Source organism: Oryzias melastigma, linkage group LG4 (genome assembly GCF_002922805.2).
Source record: "Oryzias melastigma strain HK-1 linkage group LG4, ASM292280v2, whole genome shotgun sequence".
In the NCBI taxonomy this organism is placed as follows: Eukaryota; Metazoa; Chordata; class Actinopteri; order Beloniformes; family Adrianichthyidae; genus Oryzias; species Oryzias melastigma.
Window position 1 is genome coordinate 7,773,910 of NC_050515.1, and position 20,476 is coordinate 7,794,385.

The 20,476-nt window shown below is 36.8% G+C and overlaps 3 protein-coding genes and 1 long non-coding RNA gene across 11 annotated transcripts in view; 2 read left to right on the top strand and 2 right to left on the bottom strand.

Annotated features, from left to right (window-relative positions):
- Positions 1–10,499, top strand: part of rnf220b (ring finger protein 220b) — a 45,052-nt gene extending 34,553 nt beyond the window's left edge. Inside the window, exons 8-16 of one of the 2 annotated variants that reach the window (XM_024279445.1) lie at positions 3,462–3,505; positions 3,791–3,872; positions 4,155–4,254; positions 6,070–6,129; positions 6,208–6,272; positions 6,422–6,506; positions 8,157–8,265; positions 9,746–9,820; positions 9,896–10,499. In XM_024279445.1, coding sequence (XP_024135213.1) covers positions 3,462–3,505; positions 3,791–3,872; positions 4,155–4,254; positions 6,070–6,129; positions 6,208–6,272; positions 6,422–6,506; positions 8,157–8,265; positions 9,746–9,820; positions 9,896–9,967 — 692 coding nt within the window. In that variant the 3' untranslated portion in view covers positions 9,968–10,499. The remainder of the gene's footprint in view (positions 1–3,461; positions 3,506–3,790; positions 3,873–4,154; positions 4,255–6,069; positions 6,130–6,207; positions 6,273–6,421; positions 6,507–8,156; positions 8,266–9,745; positions 9,821–9,895) is intronic. The other variant, XM_036211466.1, reaches the window with a different exon arrangement.
- Positions 9,867–18,656, bottom strand: LOC112150911. Its single transcript, XR_002920031.2, has 3 exons — positions 18,538–18,656; positions 16,428–16,517; positions 9,867–10,204 (listed from the first exon to the last, which is right to left on the bottom strand). It is a non-coding gene; the product is annotated as an uncharacterized LOC112150911 (long non-coding RNA).
- guk1b (guanylate kinase 1b) lies at positions 11,161–18,824 on the top strand. Of its 3 annotated transcripts, XM_024279446.2 has the most exons (9): positions 11,161–11,242; positions 13,341–13,453; positions 13,524–13,565; positions 13,788–13,907; positions 14,724–14,820; positions 16,608–16,746; positions 16,840–16,924; positions 17,001–17,086; positions 18,540–18,824. In XM_024279446.2, the coding sequence occupies exons 2-9, from the start codon at positions 13,342–13,344 to the stop codon at positions 18,567–18,569; spliced, it is 711 nt and encodes a 236-aa protein (XP_024135214.1). In that variant the 5' UTR covers positions 11,161–11,242; position 13,341; the 3' UTR covers positions 18,570–18,824. The 3 variants fall into 3 exon arrangements, with proteins under 3 accessions (XP_024135214.1, XP_024135215.1, XP_024135216.1); XM_024279447.2 differs by lacking the exon at positions 13,788–13,907; XM_024279448.1 differs by lacking the exons at positions 11,161–11,242; positions 13,341–13,453; positions 13,524–13,565; positions 13,788–13,907 and adding an exon at positions 14,474–14,654.
- Positions 18,825–19,805: 981 nt separating this feature from the next.
- Positions 19,806–20,476, bottom strand: part of obscna (obscurin, cytoskeletal calmodulin and titin-interacting RhoGEF a) — a 45,486-nt gene continuing 44,815 nt past the window's right edge. For 4 of the 5 annotated variants that reach the window (XM_036211469.1, XM_036211470.1, XM_036211472.1 and 1 more), the window contains one exon: positions 19,806–20,415. In XM_036211469.1, coding sequence (XP_036067362.1) covers positions 20,238–20,415 — 178 coding nt within the window. In that variant the 3' untranslated portion in view covers positions 19,806–20,237. The remainder of the gene's footprint in view (positions 20,416–20,476) is intronic. The other variant, XM_036211471.1, reaches the window with a different exon arrangement.

Genomic DNA, 20,476 nt, shown 5'->3' on the forward strand with positions numbered 1-20,476 from the left:
TCAATCATAAAAACACAAAAACACAATACAAGAAAAGACGGAGTGCCAAAAGTAAAGTGTCTTTTAACAATTGAGCTTTTAATTAATGTATTTTTAACTATTTTTAAAATATTCTATGTAGATTTTTAGACAACAAATGTCTCCAACAATGTATAAGTCAAGCTATAAAGATAGAAGAACCACATTTCAACAAAATATTTAAAATTATTTACACTTATACCTACAAATTACCATAATTACATTGATGTTTTTTTCTGTACAAAATTCAAGAAGTACACTTAAGTAGACAGATAAATATATATATTTAGAATTTAAATATATAACTTTTTTTTCCCAAAAAATTTTTAATTAAGAAGTTTAAAGCTGTCTAAAGTCTAAAACTGAATAAAAACACTTGAAAAAATCTTATATCTGATCTGATCATAATTCATTTGTACACTCCTGAAACACTTGGGTTATTTCTTCAACCCAAATTTCTTGGGTTATTCATGTTATGATATATTTCTGGGTTACTTTTTTGGTTTCATTTTAACCCAATTTATGCTTTTTTCCCCTTGAGGTTGGGTTAAAAAAATCTAAATAACTTGGGCCTTTTGAACTAATGTTTTTAGTTTAAAGCCCCCTTCTGTAAATGAGCCAAACTTCTGTAAATGTATTTATAATATGTGCTTATTTTATTTTCTAACTTTAAATTTAAATAATAAATTGTCTTCTTTTTTATAGTAAATTCCCTAGATGATTAAAAATAACTTCTTTTTAACAAATAGTAGCAAATAATCAACTAAAGTAAAAAAATAGTGAAAAATAATTACAAATAAAATGATATATTAAATAATAACGATTAAATATATAAAATAACAATTAAACTGATAGGGAGTATTAGTGGTTAAACATCAACTTGTCTGAAAAATTATTTTTGTGATAAACTTTTGTGTTTAAATCTGTAAATACCACATAGGACGAACAAATAATTACACTGACGTAACATAAGTGCGTAAAATACTTTCAGTCAGTCTCATCAATGATATAATACGATGGGCTGAAGTCTTTTTTTTAAATGTTTAAAAACTCTCGGCCTCTCGGACTGCAGGACAAACACTTGGGATCCGGACGCCGACTCACACTCCCGACTCCTTGTTATTATTTCCACTAAGATGCTCCGACTCTGAGCTGACTCCTCAAACCTCCTCTGCTGTCGAGGTCTGTTAGCCTTTATTGGGCCTCAGAACGAGACAGCATAATGAGCCTCCGAAGACACGTCGAGGAGGGAGAAAGGGCGAGAAGGAGGTGCTCCTCTGTTGATTAATCAATCTCATTTTTCCCCCTTCCCTCCGTTTGATGAGCTCTTCCTCAGTTATGACCGTCTCTTTAACCCTCATTATGTTGGCGAGGACGCCGGTGTTCAGGTCAACGCCGGCGTCCGCCTCCGTGGAGGGCCCACACTTATCCGGTGGGATTTAGGGGTCCTAAAATGTAATGTCTCCTCATGCAATCTGCAGTCTTTCAGGGGCAGTTGGTGTTCTGCCGTGTTAACTTTTATCTTTTCATTGGAGGATAAATAAGTGAGATCATCGGAACAGCAGATGCACTAAATCCAGAGCAGCACTTTGTCTGTAAGAGTGCAAATTTAACCAAAAAGGACATTTTAAATGCTTCATATAAACTTTAACTATAAAAGTTGCATTACCTGTGATAATGCTAGCGTGAATGCTTTTTGCTGAAAATGGTGACGCAATTTACTTTCGTTGTGGAAGGGATTTGGTAAAAGTGCAAATGCTTTTTGCAAAATGTTAAATTTGGTAAGAGACTGGGAGTTTTGTAAAAGTACTATGAAAGAGCGCTAAAGTTGACCTAAATTGCAGAAAATTTTGTAATTAAATTCCTTTAAAATGCCTAATACATGGCAACTTTGCAAAAAATAATTAGCCTGTCGCTTAAATACTAGCTAAACTCCAAAATAGCCTAAAATTCCTCAGTAAACTAAATTAGTCAAAAACGTTAGCGTGTTGCTAAATAAAAGCTAAACTCTAAATTAGCCTAAAAAAACCTAAGTAGATGCTAGATTAGGCAAAAAGCTAGCTCGTCGCTTAAATACTAGCTAAACTCCAAAATAGCCTAAAATTCCTCAGTAAACTAGATTAGTCAAAAACGTTAGCATGTTGCTAAATAAAAGCTAAACTCTAAATTAGCCTAAAAAACCTCAGTAGATGCCAAATTAGCCAAAAAAGCTAGCTTGTCGCTTAACTACTAGCTATACTCCAAAGTAGCCTAAAATTCCTCAGTTAACTAGATTAGTCAAAAACGTTAGCATGTTGCTAAATAAAAGCTAAACTCTAAATTAGCCTAAAAAACCTCAGTAGATGCCAAATTAGCCAAAAAGCTAGCTTGTCGCTTAAATACTAGCTAAACTCCAAAATAACCTAAAATTCCTCAGTAAACTAGATCAGTCAAAAACGTTAGCATGTTGCTAAATAGAAGCTAAACACCAAATTAGCTTAAAAACCCCAGTAGATGACAAATTAGCCAAAAACATTAGCATGTTGCTAAAATATTAACTAAACTCAATTTTTTTCAATTACTATGTAAGATTAAAACATAACTCATGAATATATTTAAGGCTGTTATCAACTTAAAATTTTGAATTGTAAAGACTTTCTCATTTCCTTTCTTTGGGGCATATTTTGTTCATTTTTTCAAAAACTATCAATTTTATGAAAACCAAAAATACAAGCAGTAATGTCCTGTAAAATGGGACTTTTTGACACTAAGATTGCTGAAATCGCTGAAAGTATGATTGAGTTTTTATGTGCTGAAAAATGTACAGAAATCTAGTCAAACAGAGATATTATCTAAAAAAAAAGTAAAATGGATCATGAGTATGTAAATTAAAGTGGTTAAAAGACAATAAAAATCCATTCATCAAACATCAAACCAACAAAATTTTCCTTAATGATGCAAATTTGTGACCTAAAGGTATTGAATCAAAATTTATTGGTAAAAATAAAAACATTTTTTGTGGTAGAAATGTAGTTCTCCTTAATGCCAGAAATGCACACAAAAGTGTGAAATTATACTTTTTTTTTTTTGGAATAGTTTGTGTGTATTTTTGTTGTATTTATTGTTACTTTGACTAATTATCAAGCTATACATTTATATGTCTGGCTTTTTTGATGTGTTGCTGGAATTATTTAAAGGAAATTAATGTTATTATAACAACTGAGGCAGTTTTGCAAAGCAAATTTATTTTTTAATCTAAGATTTGTTCATTTTTGTCCTTTTAGGGTGAATTTTTAAACAAAATTGCGCTGTAATGCAACCTAAATTTTACATTAATGAAAAGTTACACTAATATGAATTGTTGGTTTTAGTAAATAAAAAGAGAAGAAAGTAAAATTCACAAAAATAATTGATTGTGTTTATTGCAAATGAACTTCATGTGTTGTTTTGTTTTGTTCTTTCAGTCCGGATTGGAAAACTGAAGAGAAGGAAACCAGAAGAAGGACAGGTATCTTTTAAAGCTTTTCTGACATTTTTTCCTGTAATCAGAGATGAATAATCCTAACGTGCATCAGGCTGATCTCAGAATGTCAGCTGTCCAAACGTCGTTGAGCGGCTTTGTTCTCGTAGCATCAAGATCACTGTCAGCTCCGGGTGTATCCATGTGAAAGCCCCGCTGGCGTTCCTTCACAGCTATAAAAACACAGAAGCAGATCTGTGGCTCCAGGCCGTTAGAGGCATATTGACATATTCATTCAGATGGTGAAATTGTGTACTTCTGTGTGCGCTTTAGGAAGGTTCAGCTGATTTGACGACCCTGGAGAACGACTGGAATGAGAGGACGAGGATCCAGATGACATCTGCGGGGTTTAAAGGTATCTGCCGTGTGTGCATACGTGTGCATGATCGCTGTGGTCATGTGTATGATCTTGTTGAACAGAGGGTGAACACGATGACTGAGTAGCAGTTGGAGAAGCACTGAACTTTTCAGTGCAGATTACAGCAGATCCGGATGCCTTGGAGCTCCAAAACAACAGTTTCTTTTTGTATAAATAAATCTCTGACCCGAGTGAACAGAAGGATTAGATACAAAACATCCTGTAGATTTTCAGTTTTTTTTTTTATTTGTGGAGTTAAGAGGCATCCTGTTTTCTTAGCAGGTGCAGTGTTGGTGAGAACCACCTCCAAAGAGTTTCGGGACAGCGACGTGGACCTGGACGTGGATGGAGACGATACTCTGGAGTATGGAAAAGTGCAGTATCCTCTACAGGAAAAGCAAGAACAGCAAAACAGTTATAGCTTTGATTTTGCTGAAAATTCAGAAAATAAACAATATTTTCTACTGGATTTATTGCACATATTTCACATGAATAGCTAAAAGCAGTATGTTTAGATTTTTTTTTTTTTGTCCTGGGATTTGACAGCCTTAAGCTTGGCGCTAAAGCTAAAAAAAAAAAAAAGTTAAAAATGTACAAAGTAAAGTAATCTTAGGATAAAGACTCTGACAGTTAAACATCTGTCTCTTCATTTTTTTTCTTTTGCTTGCACCAAATCCTAAATAAGAGAGTTTACAAATCTTTTATCCATCTGTCATGAAGTCCCAATCCAAGTCCAAGTCCAAGTCCAAGTGTTTTCAAAATGATTGTTGTTTTTAGCCAAAATCAAAAACCTGTCTTTCTGTAGGTCATAGAGCAGCAGTAGTTCACTAGAAATTTGCCTCTAAATGATCAGCATTAAATCGACTTGGAGCAACTTCCCCTTCTCTGTTGTTGAGAGCTCTCTGTTTACACACTCACATTAGCTTAAAGTTTCTCTCTCACCTCCAAGCTAACATTACTGGTGCAACAAAACCGGTGAGTGATATCAAAGCCGTACAGTTTTGAGCGCCAGATTAGAGCTCAGATGAGGAAACTAAATACGTATTAGTACATAAAGTTAAAGTCCGCTACTTGATGCTAACGTTTAATGGAATTTCCCATAGGACGGCTAATGCTAGCACTCAATCGACCTAAACATACATTGCTGACTAAATTAACATCTTTATGAACTCACAGGCATCAATTTTCCAAACTTTTAAGGAAATATTTTTTAAAGTAACAATTCGTGGTCTAAAACATACTTTTTTCTCATCATACTGTCTTCTTCCTCTGGAATAAGGTGTAACGCTATAGCGCGATCGCCACCTTGTGGCCAAACTGAAACGTCCTCCAGGAGAAGCAGAACAATGTTTACAATGTTAATGATGGATCTAGTCGTTGTCTGCAAGCGAACGCATCAGAATCAGGAGGGAGCTTGCATATTTTCTGTCACAAAATAATCTTTTTTAAATGGCATTTTCTCCGCCTAATTCACAACAATTTGAAGCTTTAAGCTCCAATTTCTTCATATGCAACAAAAACATATTTAAAACACCAAAAACTAGATTTTCATCAGAGCAGAACTTTAATTTAAAAAAAGGAAGACCTTATAAGTCCATAGTAGTATACAGCAAGTAAAAATGTATTTAAATTAAAAACACAGTTAACCCTATATATTATTTCTGCCCTGTAGTTCAACTCCATTCCACTAGGGGCAGTGGAAGGACTTTTCCCTCAAAGTTTTAAATGGCCGCTTCCATGAAATTTCCAAAACCTTTTTTGGTGGGAAAGTTTAGCTAATTTTCAAAACTTACTTAACTATTGTTATGTATTTTATTAGAAATGACTATTTGCTGTATTGAAAAAAGAGAAAATGTGTTTATATTAAAATGTTTGTAATACAGCTACAGCATGTTAAAAACGTGTGGATCAAATTTGAGACAGTGGGTAAATTGAGCTCTTTGTCCCCCGAATTCTCATGTTAATATTTTTGTACCCTGAATTAACATTGTTGATGGGAATAAAAACTTAAAACCCAACATATCAGAAATGAAACACTACTAACTCTGTCTAATAATAATATTAGAAAATTGTTTTCATGGATTCTGTAATTTCTTTGATGTTTACGTGGTGAATACAAACTTGGGAAGTTTGATTCCTTTATAATATTTGCATGAAAACTGAAGAACGTTGCTTTCTTGACTGTAAATCTCAGATACACAGAAACAGATGTCATCCCCTGTTCAGGTGAAAGCTCCAAGGAGTCCGCAGTCAAGTACGTATCTCACTCTGATACTAACTATTAACAAGTATCGTTATTTCTCAGTCAGTTTAAAATACATTTGTGTTTTAGCAGCAGCAGGAACGTTTTACCAGAGTCCAGAGGGAATACAGATTTTACCAAATGGTCAAACGATGGTGAGATAACTATTAATACTTTTCTTATAAAAGTGAGAAAAAATACTTGAAATTATTTTTTTTACAAACACTTTTAGGCTTGTTGGATTACAGCTGCCATGCCCATTTAACCTTTTGTATTTATTTATTTATTTATTTTGTTTGTGTAGGGAGTCCATCTACGAGCGCTGCAGAGAAACTCGACAGTGGAGCAACAAGTCTCTCCAAAAATTGCAAAAACACAAACGTAGAAACGTAAGTTTGTGGTTTGAGACTGATGGATGTCACTTTACTGCTAAATTTAACTCTGCTAAAGAAAGTTTAGTGGCTTTGGTTCTGAGTCCTTGTCACACTGCTGTTACATATGATTTGCGCATATTGCACAACTGAAAAAAAAAATAAATAAAAAAAATAAATATATATATATATATATATATATATATATATATATATATATATTAAAGTATTTCTTTATTATTTTTTTTTAATCAGGAGCAAACAAACCAAAATAAAACCCCACTGTCATAAAAGATTGTATTTGTAGTTGTCTGTGGGGTTACATGAGGATGTAACATAAATTGGGGGCTCGTCCGGGATTTATCTTTAAATAGAGTTTACCATCCGCTATGGGCTGCATTCACAAATAAGGCTGAGCCTCTACACTCAAAAAACTGTCATGTTAAATGAACATAAAAAAATTATGGAAAGGATTTCCACATAATTAAATAGCTTTACTTGAACCAAAATTAATCATATATTAAGCCCTGCGACGGACTGGCAACCTGTCCAGGGTGTACCCCGCCTTCGCCCTTCAGTAGCCGGGATAGGCTCCGGCACCCCGCGACCCCGAAAGGGAAGAAGCGGACAAGAAGATGGATGGATGGATGGATCCAACTGTAGTATTTAAATTGGAGTAAATTGAATTTATTAAGTTGGGTCTACTTAATATACTTAAATTGACCAACCTTAATATTAAGTTGGGTCAATTTGAGTATATTAAGTTGACCCAACTTAATAAATTCAAGTTGACCCAACTTAATATTCACTTGGGTCAACGTAAGTATATTGAGGTGGTTCAACGCAAGTATATTAAGTAAGATCAATATGATTAATTTTGGTTCAAGTAAAGCTATTTAATTATGTGGAAATCCTTTCCATAATTTTTTTATGTTCATTTAACATGACAGTTTTTTGAGTGTATCAGAAGGACTCAGGCCCCCACGTGACAGCAGATGAAGTAGTCTGGATCAAAACTGGACGCCGGAATAGTAATATTTAAATATGGATCCGGTTCACCACCGTAAAGTGTAAACAGATGGATGTCAGGAAGCAGGGGCAGGCTCACCAACAGTTCCATCGACAACTCAGAGGCAAATTTCTGATGAACTCCTGCAGAAACTATGTTCTAGAAAACAACATAATTAAAGATAGATTAAAAGAGGATCAGAATGAGACTTTAAATCCGTTTCTTTGAGCTGAGGAAACCAAACACCTGCATCTCCAGGCTGTATTTTCTGAGCTTTTATGAATTCTGATTTCCCGCCTTCACATCACAGACAGTCAGAATTTCACTGTGACGATCGATCGAGGCTGCGTGTCCCATCAAGATCAATGCATTGTTTGGCCTGTTTTGGGGGCTGTAACAGTAACAGTGTGTCTGTATATGTGTGTGAAGGGGTTGACATCCCCCAGCCCCCCCCCCTCTCCCGCCTATGATAAATGAGACAGCCAATGCCGGCAATGTGATTGCTGCTAAATTTCATGCTCAGTGTCCATGTTGGCCAGCGAATAATTTAATCTGTCTTCGATTTATAAATGACTCTCCAGTGTCTGCCTCGCTCGCCCCGCTTGCCTCCTCCCTCCCTCACCTGTGTGTGTGTGTCCGTGTGTGTGTTGTGTGTCCAGGCTCTCAGAGGACTCCGCATTGACAACATTGGATGCACTTAAAGCTCGGATACGAGATTTGGAGAAACAGCTGTCTAAAGGAGACAGATTTAAATGCCTCATCTGCATGGTGAGTACGAAGGCGGAGCAAATCAATCGAGCAAACACAGAACGGGGCGAGAACGGCGCAGTAATGCAGAAACGGATCATCCTGCAGCCGCAGAGCCAAGTTTTGGGCAATAAATCTGTATTACCGGTCATGGACTTTCACTGGAACGTAAATATGACATGATATTTATATGATGCTGTTTTTACACACCTGTCAGGATGTGTGTGTGCAGCTTTAAAACACAAATTCTCCAACTTGAAATGTGTATTCTAAATAGTCACAATGATTGTAAAAATAAACATTCTGAAAACTATTTAAATGAAAACTAAAAGTAATCAATTGTTTTTTTTAAAGCAACACAAAATAAAGCAAAAAACTATTAAAATTCTTATTAAACATTTTTCAAACTTTAGATTAAAAATTTAAGTGTTCAATCAAACTTGTCAGAATGCTGATTTTTTGATGCATTAAATTAATTAAAAAACCTTTCAGTGTCATTTTAGTTTTTTTTGTAAATAAAATACCGAAACAGATAATTTAAGCTCCACTTGAATTCAGTTAATAATCTGTATATTTATTGGATCTAATGTAATTTAAATGTGTTTTTTTTCTCTAATCGATACATAATTATTTTTTTTAAATTTTGACTCATCCGTGTGATTTATTTTCCTTGAATTGTCCACAATTAATGGTTGAAATAAACTAAATCAATCAATAAATCTACAAAAAATATTATTTTCCCCTCAAAATTGTATAAAAAAATTAAATTAACATTTTAATTGGATATTCATTAAAAAGGAAAATTAGTCTCTGAAAAAAATGAACAATCTCCTTCATTTCTTTTAAACATTTCAGTGTTGCAAAATTTCAAAATATACTTTTTTCCTCTAACTTTATGCATTTATTTAAGCCTCTCATATTTTTAGTTATCTCTTACTTACATATTGAATTTTAGATTTTGTTTTAAATGATTTAATGTCAAAATTTAACACAAAAAGAGCTCATTAGGTACATAAAGCAAACCACACATCTGTTTGTTGTCATAAATTAACATTTCAGTAAAATTAAACAAACAATATCTGTTATTTTGCCTTTTTCTTTTCAGGCAACAACTATTTATTGCACTTTATATAAATTTCCGTTAATTTTTAAAAACTTGAAGCTGAAAAAAACATTGTTTTTAATTGATAAAAAAAAAAAATATATATATATATAAAATCCTACTTTAATATTTTGTTGTACATTTAATTAAAAAAACACAATAAAAAACAAAACAAAAAAAAAGTTATAAGCCGATATCATCTCTGAATCCTCTGGTTTAGATTCCAGCTGATCTTCTCGTGATGTTCTCAAATCAGTTAAATGTCATGGAGCTGCCGGGTTTTTTAAATATATTTTGGGGTGCAAGTGTGCTCTAATGTTTCCTATTCTTAATTTACATGGACCTCTAGTGGCAGCTTTTTGAACTACAGGCTGCTCAGACCTTTTTGTTTTGTTACAGGACACATACACGACCCCTCTGACCTCCATCCAGTGTTGGCATGTCCACTGTGAGGAGTGCTGGCTACGAACTTTGGTAAATGATCTTTGTCTGCAGGATTTTGAATGTGAGTAAACATGAATAATATGAGAGTAATCTTTATTTCCACAGGGTGCAAAGAAGCTGTGTCCCCAGTGTAACACCATCACATCCCCCGGAGACCTCCGACGGGTTTTCCTCTAACTCTGCCTCAAAAATTGGCTCTTTTTTTTTTTTTTTGTTCTATTCCAGCCAATCAGAAGTGGACCTGTGGGCAGCTGGTCTGTCATACATTCCCAAGTTCCTCCTCCTCCTTCCGCGCTCCAGGTTCTGCCAGCATCCTCCTTTAAACTCCTGACAGTTTGAGGAGCGCGGGACCTGTCTACGATCTGGATTCCTGCTGCAGCGTCAGTCATTTCTGCAGAAACAAGAGCTCAGGCACTAAAGAAAAAAGGAAAAAAAAAAGGATTTGGGACAATATTTATCAAATTTTTTACACCGTTTATCTGTTTTATGGGACTTGCAAAGCACATATTCATAGTTAAGTGTGTGTGTGAATGGAGTAATATGTGTGTAAATAATGTAGCACAACAACCTCGTATTTGCTGTTCCTGATCATTTAGCTGCTTTCTGTTGGAAACACTTTTGGGATCAAACTTTGACACGGATGCAGTTCTTTGTACCATTAAATCGACTGATGTTACTACAATAAAAAAACGTGTGTGAAGGTTGTTAACTCCACCGTGTGCTGAAGTGTGTGATTCACCTGCGACATGAGGATACCGTGCCAACATTCCTGCTGGCCGGCGTGTCTTTTTGACAGCCTATTAGGACGACGCCATAAGAAGTGGGTCACGGCAGGATTAGTCGACCCCGGAGCGGCTCATCTTGAGGTGACGGACACTAAACCAGGCTATTCCTAGCAGACCTCTTTGGTATTTGCCTTTTTAGAACATCCAATACAGAATCAAAATAGCTGTTTTTTGGGGGCTTTTTGGAGGTTTTACGGGGCTAAAGGATCACCGTATGCATGAAAAATGAATTTTAAAACAAAATTTTAATCAAATTTAGCTTTTGAATTGCACGTAGAACTAGAATTAAAGTCCGATAAAATTAGTGTTTTTAAGCAAAAGTAAGAAAAAACAAAATTATTATTCAAAATGTAGAAAAATAAACCCCTTTCTGACAATAATACACTAAGTTTAGGTATAAAAACTTTCATGGAACCCATTAGAACAAAGAAAATAATTGAAAAAAACAAGTTATTCTTAATTAACATGTTCTGGCTTGATTTCCCGTTAGCGTGCTAGTGTGTGATTGGTCTAGGAGCTGAAGGGAGGTGTTGGTAATGCAGACTGACAGTCAGCTGGTTGAGAGAATCCGTATCACACACGCAGATGAAGCTCACACATTAGCCAGGCCGACTGAAGAACCACCTGTTTCTGAACTCCTGCACGGTTTGGGCGCAATATAAAAAAAGTAAGACCATTTTTATTCATCCTCTTCAGCCAGAAATCAAACCAAAAGATAAAGAAGGATTTTGAAATTTGGAATAATTAAGATTTTAAACAAATTAGATTCATTTTTGTTAGTAAAAACTGCTAATTTAGTCCCTCTTCAACTTCTTTCATTTAGAACTAAAGTGTAGTTTATTAGAAAATCGAGTTGCCAAATATCTCATCAAGGTGTGTGATTATGGAGCTAAAGTGGGGCCCATATTATTTAAAACTCAGATAAAACAAATTGAAGAAAAATATTGATGTTTGGCCAAAAAAATAGAAAATGTCCAAGATTTTTCAACTTAGAATGTAAAAAAATTGTAACTTTTTTTCACTTTTTTTTATCTGAACATTTCAGTTTAAAAAAAGAGTGGAAAGTGAAGAAAAAGATTAAATCATTTAAAGCTGAAAATAATTACATTTATTTTTGAATGTCAAAAAGTTTTGGACATTGTACTTTTTTTGCCAAAAACACCAATATTTTTTTTCATTTTGTTTTATTTGAGTTTCAAATAATAATGGTCACGCTTTAGCTCTATATGTGACACCTTTTTTATTAAGCGACTGAACAGGTGTGTCTCCTGGGCTTTTGAAGTAAGTGATATAAACTCTTGAGATTCCTCTCTGTGGTGCAACAGATAAATGCGTCACCTGTCCTGCACCCTGTTCGCCAGCCGCCAAGGCTAGATCCCATTAATCCTCCTGACTGACCCATCATGACTTCATTAACGCCCAACATTAACCTCAGGGCCTCCGCCTGTCCGACAAGTCAATAAGTGGGACGTCATTCGACGGTTTAATGAACGTTCAGTGTTAAACGATTGTTTAGGGAGATAAAAACTTTATCGTTTTGAGTGGCGGAGATCAAACGATTAGCCGGAGTGAACTTTAGGTGGCTAACAGGATCGATGGATGTTTACTGGTAATGGGCTAAATATAAAAATACAAAAAACAACTTAGGTCGCAGGTTGAACAGGATAAACATTTATTCAACATGATAAAACTACATTTTTAAAACTTTAAAACAGTAACTTTTTAACATAATTATGAACTAGATATATAGCATTACCTGCTATAACGCTAGTGTGAATGTTGTAAGCTGAATTTGGCCACTAAGATGCTAGTGCTGATAGCTGAAGATGCTAAAATTGATAGTTAAAAACGCTGAAGTTGATAGCTGAAAACACTGAATCTGATAACCAGCTAAAATAGTAGCTAAATGCCAAATTAGCCTAAAAAAATCTTAGGTTAGCCAAAACAGCTAGCATGTAGCTGAAAAAAAATTACTAAACTTCAAAATAGCCTAAAAAAGTGGAAAAATGAGCCTATATTCACCAAAACAGCTAGCATGTAGCTAAAGAATTAGCTAAACTTTGAAAGAGACGAATAAACAGAAAGATGCCTAAATTAGCCAAAACAGCTAGCATGTAAATTTTAGCCTAAAACTCCGAAACAGCCTAAAAAACTTAAAAAGAAAAGCCTTTAGCCAAAACAGCTACCATGTAGCTGAAAAATTGGCTAAACTTTGAAAGAGACGAATAAACAGAAAGATGCCTAAATTAGCCAAAACAGCTAGCATGTACATTTTAGCCTAAAACTCCAAAACAGCCTTAAAAAAACGTAAAAAGAAAAGCCTTTAGCCAAAATGGCTAGCATGTAGCTGAAAAATTAGCTAAACTTCAAAACAGCCTAAAAACTGAAAAAAGCCTAGATTAGCCAAAACAGCTAGAAAAAAGCTGAAATTTTAGCTAAACTGCAAAATAGCTAAAAAAAAAAATCTTAGTAAATCCCAAAATAGCCCAAAAAGCTAGCATAAAGCCCATTTTTAAAACGTAAAAACTGTAACTTTTTTTAATTATAAATAATAAAAAGAATAAATCAAAAACCTTAAATAACTTTTACATTTTACTCCATAAAAATATATTTTGTCAAAATTATACAAGTTAAAAATAAGCACAAGATAACATTGGGTCATTAAAAACAATAAAATAAAATGATCAGGAGGGCCGGATATAATTACCCAGAGGGCCGGATCCGGCCCCCGGGCCTTGACTTTGTTTGACACATGTGGTCTCTAGGATGTCAGGACCGAGGCCGGTGGTGCTGAGCGGCCCTTCAGGAGCAGGGAAGAGCACGCTCTTGAAGAAGCTGATGAAGGATCATGAGGGAGTCTTCGGATTTAGTGTCTCACGTATGTTCTCATTAGATCCAACTCTCTCGGTCAGTTTTCCTGCTTCCTAATGTTCACATCTTTTCTATAGACACAACAAGAAACCCTCGACCGGGAGAGGAAGATGGCAAAGGTACTGAAGAACTGAACCATTTGAGCAGGCTTTGTGCAGTCAAACCTGCGTTTTTAAACCACATATTTCTCCAATTAGATTTTCTACTACATTTCCCAGGCTCCCCCCACCTTCCCAGTCCTCAGAATCTCCACGACTCTTCTTACTCCCAAGTGAACTGCACAAATGGTTGTTTGGTAAAGAGATAAACCGCTTTCTGTGCCTGTTTTGCTTTCTCCGTAGGGCTGAACAAGCTCCCTATGCTTCTGGGAGCTACTTTACTGCCTGTAGCAGACGTCTTTTCCTCTGAAGACTTAGAAACCTCATTTTCGTGTCCAAATGAATCAGAAACCACAGATAAAGGTGATCTCACTGTGATTGCCAATCACAGTTTGTTACGACAGAGGGATGGGGGTTACTTTCATCATCCTGGCATTACATATGGAGTCGATTTTTGTGTGAGGAATGCAGGAGTCAGGATTAGACAGTTGACACTTTGGAGTAAAAAGCTTTTGAAAATAGCCCCCTGTGATGCCTCTGTAGCCATTCCCATCCCCTCCAAAAAGATGTGTTGTTACTAAATAAGGATTTGTAATCAGCTCTCATTTAAAGTTTAAAAATCTGTTTTCTGTTCACAGGATTTCAATTTTTCCGTATGAAAAAAAATATATATTTTTTGAACTTTTCGCTCCCAAAGTGTAACGAGGGAGCGAATCTTGCTCACTTTGGGGCATAACAAGGTTTTTTCTTGTTGTTGTTGTTCTGTGAGTGCTGGTTAAAATCTGTCGTGCTTGTTATCTGCTTGTTTGTGTGTGTCGTTGTATGATAATGACTAGCGGCGGCCGTAGTAACGTGTTTACTTTGAAACTCTGCTGTTTTAGATCCCTGTAGGCTTTGATGTTTGGAGGACTTGGAGCGGGTATGGACAGAATCATGTGTTTTTGCAACTGAAACTAATGAGAAACTAACAGAAAAGTTTCTTTTTTTTTCTTTTACAACAACTACATTTGTTTTTGGTGGGGGGTAAATGCAGCAACTTGGGATGAAACACAGAAACAGGCATGATTTTTCACAAAAATGAACAGAACTGGTTTCTATTTATCTATTTTAGTAAGTTACTACTAATAAAATGCCATTTAATCAAACTATATTTTAATCACTCATCATTTCACTTTATAGACTACCACTTCACAACACGGGAGGCCATGCAGGAGGGCATCGATAATGGAGAGTTTATTGAAAATGCGGAGTTTTCAGGGAACATGTATGGGACAAGGTAAGAAAAGAAGTCAAAGTCAAACCCCTATTTTGAAATTCACTAAGATCTTTTTAGTCTGTTTTGGAGTTTAGCTAATATTTCAGCTAGATTCTAGCTGTTTTAGCTAACTTAGGCTTTTTACAGTTTTTTGGGCAATATTTCATCTAGATCAGAGGTCTGCAACCTGGGGCTCCAGATCCACATGTGGCTCTTCTATCTCTCCTTTTTGGCCCTCTGGCTGAAGAAAGATAAAATAACAGTAATTTAAAAAAAAAATTAGAGTTTGGCTTCTATTTTAGCAACATGCTAACATTTTTAATTTAGAGTTTAGCTAATGTTTTAGGAAAAATCCTGATGTTTTCAGCTAATTTGTCATCTACTGAAGTTTTTCGGGATAATTTAGAATTTAGCTTCTGTTTTAGCAACATGCTAAAAATGTTTGACTAATTTAGTTTACTGAGGAATTTTAGGCTATTTTGGAGTTCAGCTTGTAATTAAACAACAAGCTAGCTTTTTTGGCTAATTTGGCCTCCAATGAGTTTTTTTTTTTTTTTTTGCTAATTTGGAGTTTGGCTAATATTTTAGCAATGCTAGCATTTTTGGCTATTTTTTTTAATCTACTGGAGTTTTAATTCTAATTTAGACTTTAGCTTTTCTTTTAGCAAACATGCTAGCATTTTTGGTTGATTTAATTTAATGAGGAATTTTATACTACTATGGAGTTCAGCTAATAATTAAGTAACGAGCTAGGTTTTTTGCTAATTTGGCCTCTACTAAAAGTAAAAAGTAAAGATAAGGCTCCTTCTATGTCTTAATCAGTAGAAAACGAGACCAAATGGTTCCTTAACCGTTAAAGGTTGCCGACCCCTGATCTAGACGGTTGCTGTTTTGGCTAATTTAAGCTTTTTTAAAAAGTTGTTTGGACTGTTTTGGAGATTAGTAAATATTTCAGCTACATGCAAGCTTTTTTTTGGCTAATTTAGACTTTAGTTTTTAATTTTTTACAGCTGTTTTGGATTTAGGCTAATATTTACACACTAGCTGTTTTGGCTAACCTAAGTTTTAATTATTTATTTTGTATTTTTTTAGGCTAATTTGCCATTAAGCTAGTATTCTAGCTGACTATCAGCTTCAGCGTTTTCGGCTATTAAGTTCAACTTTGGCATTTTTAGGTATTAATTTCAGCATCTTCAGTTGCGAAATTCAGCTTACAGCATTCACACTAACATTACTGTGGGTAATACTACAAATCTAGTTCATAAATATGTTAAAAGGTTACAGTTTTAAAGTCTAAAAAATGTAGTTTTAGTGTTTAATAAATGTTTATCCTGTACGGTCCACAACCTAAGGTGTGTTTTGGATTTTGGCCCCCTTATGGGATTGAGCAGACACCCCTCCCTTTGGATTTCAATTGTTGCTTTGGAGCATTTTTCCTCCCAAACACCCTGAGAGAAAAAAATTCAGCCCTCCTGGTAAAGCCCGATACTAAATGTAATAAGATTCATGGCTCAAGCAAATTGCCCTTGAGCTTCATAACAAGGATCAAGAGGATATCTAATGATCTGGTGACAGATGGAGCTTTAACCCTTAAGTCAAAAAGAGCAAGTCGGCAGCTTAGTACCTACCTTCTGTGTCACGTTTAATCTCTCCCTCTGATTCTGGAGATAACGGTCTCTCACTGAGTCTGAGCAGCGTGGATCAATGCAGCAATCCCACTTCAGTTATAAAAGAAACGTGATTAAAAACGCGGCACCTCCTTAAACACCCGTAAGCCTCGGTTGTTGAGAAACTCGATTGTTTTCTAGTAAAGCTGCTGTGGAAGACGTCAGGGCCAAGAATCTGATCTGCATCCTGGATGTGGACATCCAGGGGGTGAGGAGAATCAAAGAGACGGACCTGAACCCCATCTACATCTCCATTCAACCTCCTTCCATTGAGATTCTGGTAAATATTCAAATATTCATTAATGATTGAAATGTGTTGGAATTTAGCAAAAATCTTTCATTATTGAAAAATGTTCTGTATTTTTGTTTTCAGGAGCAACGCCTGAGAGATCGGCAGACGGAAACGGAGGACAGTTTGCAGAAACGTCTGGAGGCCGCGCGCATCGACATGGAGCTCAGTAGGTTTTCTATCCAGTGATTCTTAAACCTGGACTAAAGGGGTTCACTAAAACTGTTTGAATTTTGCTTTTTTAGGTAAAGAGCCTGGAGTATTTGACGTTGTCATCATCAACGATGATCTGGACAGGGCCTACGAGGAGCTCAAAGAGATTCTCAATGAAGTAATTCAGAAATGTCCTCCGACCAGCCAGCATGGCTTAGTGGGCCCCATATGGTTTAAAAGTGGGCTAAAAATGTGGGCCCCAATATGGTTTGTCCACAGTGGTCACTAAATAGCAGAGCTTGTGAAATCACTACCGCAGAGCTCTCTAGCTCAAAAGGGCGGACTTCGCTAGCTAAATACAGCGGAGCTTGCTGAATCGCTACCTTGGGGCTTGCTACCTCAAGATGGCAGAGCTCGCTAACTCAATATGGTGGAGCTTGCTAGCTCAATACAGCAGAGCTCGCTAAATCGCTACCGCTGAGCTTGCTAGCTCAAGATGGCGGGGCTCACTAGCTCAATACGGTGGAGCTTGTTAGCTAAATACAGCAGAGCTCGCTAAATCGTTACCGCTGAGCTCTCTAGCTCAAAAGAGTGGACCTTGCTAGCTCAATACAGCGGAGCTTGCTAAATCGCTACCGCGGAGCTTGCTACCTCAAGATGGCAGAGCTCGCTAACTCAATACGGTGGAGCTCGCTAGCTCAATACAGCAGAGTTTCTGAAATCGCTACCGTGGAGCTTGCTAGCTCAATACAGAAGAGCTCGCTAAATCGCTACCACTGAGCTCTCTAACTCAAAAGAGCGGACCGCGCTAGCTCAATACAGCGGAGCTTGCTAAATCGCTACCGCTGAGCTCTCTAGCTCAATATGGCAGAGCTCGCTAGCTCAATACGGCAGAGCTTGCTAGCTCACTATGGTGGAGCTCGCTTGCTCACTGCTGCAAAGCTCGCTGGTTCAATAAAGCAGAGCATGCTAGCTTGCAACAGATGTGCTTGCTAGCTTGCTACAGCGGAGCTTGCTAGCTTGCTGTAGAGGAGCTCGCTATAATGCTACAGTGGCGCTCACTACCTTGATACAGAGGAGCTCGCTAGCTCACAACGGTGGAGCTTGCTAGCATGCTACAGTGGAGCTTGTCAGCATGCTACAGTGGCGTTCACGACCTTGATACAGAGGAGCTCGCTAGCTCACTACGGTGGAGCTTGCTAGCATGCTACAGTGGAGCTTTTCAGCATGCTACAGTGGCGTTCACGACCTTGATACAGAGGAGCTCGCTAGCTCACTACCGTGGAGCTTGCTAGCATGCTACAGCGGAGCTAACTAGCATGTTACAGTGGACCTTGTATCTTGCTACAGAATACCTCAGTAGCATTACAGTAAAACTCATTCGTTTGCTACAGCGGAGCTCGCCAGCACGCAACGCTATCCACCAGGCAGCTGGCTAGCTTAGCAAGCTAACCCACTAAATCCCCACTTAAGTCAATGCTGGCAAACACAGGTGGGGCCACCACAGAAACTGCAGACAAATCCATTTGGAACCCATATTTTCTGCCCACTTGGCCTTGCTGGCTGAGCATTTTGACTTTAATTGCCTACGCTTTTCAAATATTAGACTTAATTTTTCTCTTTCCTTACAGGAAATCCAAAAGGTTCAGGATGCGAAGTAGAAAAGGAAACGGTGCCCATGTTTTCCTGTGGCTGAAACGAAGACCTAAAGCTAAAAAAACTCATGTTTTTTTCTTTTGTATTCCTCGAGTAATCATAAAACAAGGGAAAACTCCAGGTTGAAATTGACAATCTGCTCAGATTTAGTTAGATTTAAAAATAAATACTCACATGTAAACTGCCAAACCCAAGCATGATGCACAGGATCACCTCCAGAAAATGTTATTGATCATACCAAAATAAACAGAACTACCAAATATTTCGCTTGTTTGTTTTTACAGCTGCTCTATTATGAGTCTATCGATACATCTGATAGAAAATTACTCGATCTATTAGATGTCAGAGTATCTTAACCCTTTAACACCTGAGGCGTCGCTGGTGAAGCTTAAACACAAAAGCTTTGACATACTGTAACTTTTCAACTGTTAACACGATAATTCCAGTAGATTCTGAATCACATTGATCATGTTAATGGTTGAAAAGTTACAGTAAATCAACTTTTTTTTTTGGCTGTTGACCTTTATAAATTGGGCTTTAAAATTTAAGATAAATGTATTTAATTCCTAAAATTATATTATTATTATCGTTATATTAGCTATTTAAATTGTTAAAAGTCCAAAACCGTCTATGTGCTGCCCCATACAGGTAAAACTATATATTACAGTTGAATTTTGTGATTGGTCAACTGGTGTATGCAGGGGCAGGCCCGGGGCACAGGCGACCTAGGCAGCTGCCTATGGTGCCATCTGCTGGAGAGGGTGCCATACTGGAATAATTAGTCTATATGTTAATGTAATGTTTTTTGTTTATTTATTTAAACAGTTTGACACATCACTTCTTGTAAAATAAAAAAAGGCAACAATTAAAAACATAAAATTTTGCCAGGTGCTGCATTCCTCGTTGTCTAAGCTAGGTGGTGGGGGAGGGGCGTGCGGTGTGACGGCTACCCTGTTAGCGCCTCTTTCAAACTTTAAGTATATTAAAAGTAGGAAAATACGTCCTTAGGGAGAGCTTTATGGTCAAAAAAGGAAGCAAGAGGAAGAGATGGAGGTTGCTCTGCTATTCCGAGGGAGCATTTTGACCAAGACAATAACAAAAACATCCTTAGTTACCTCAAGCTAACTTGTTACTGTCAATCACAGATCCCGACCAAACAGGACAGCCTTCAACTGTCCTGTTTGGTTACCCTTTAAATATCACAGTTGTACGTGTAAACACAAATGACAAACAATAACGGATTCATCACATTTCTGAGACTTTTAATAAATATTTTTCACTTTTCGGGTTTACAGGGATGGGTGATTTACCCAGAATTTTTAAAGAATTTAAGAAACTTCTATTGCCTTTAAAATGTATGACGGCTCATGCAAAGTTGAAAAACTACATTTATCTTCAAAGAAAAGAAAACATGCATTCTTTTCAGCGTTACTGCATCACTTTCTGAGGTCAGATTCTGCAGCTCGTGCGTCGCTGCGCCGCCTGGATTTCAGCAAAGCTTCATCCCTGATATGTTTTCTTCTAAAACCAAGCATAAAAAACACACACAAACACTCAGGAAGACGTCTTAAGACCCATTTTGAAACAAGGGACAAAAACAATTATCTTCTGGATCCATCTGGATGCGAATTCATGAAAGATAGAGAGGAAACCTCCAGTCTGGCGTCATTTCTCTAGCGGAGAGGGCTATGGATCTTTGTGCGCACCTGATCTCGCTTCTCCTCCTTCTGCTCGAGGTAGGCTTTGAGTTTGTCGGTGGAGAAACACACTTTGGAGTACCTGGCTCTGTGCGTGGCCCGATGGGCCCGCAGCCACGGGTTCTGGAGACACTCGGCGGCGGTGGGTCTTCCCCTACAAAACATTCCATCAGGAAGATCTGGTGTGCTCTTCAAATGAACGCACACTGAAGCTT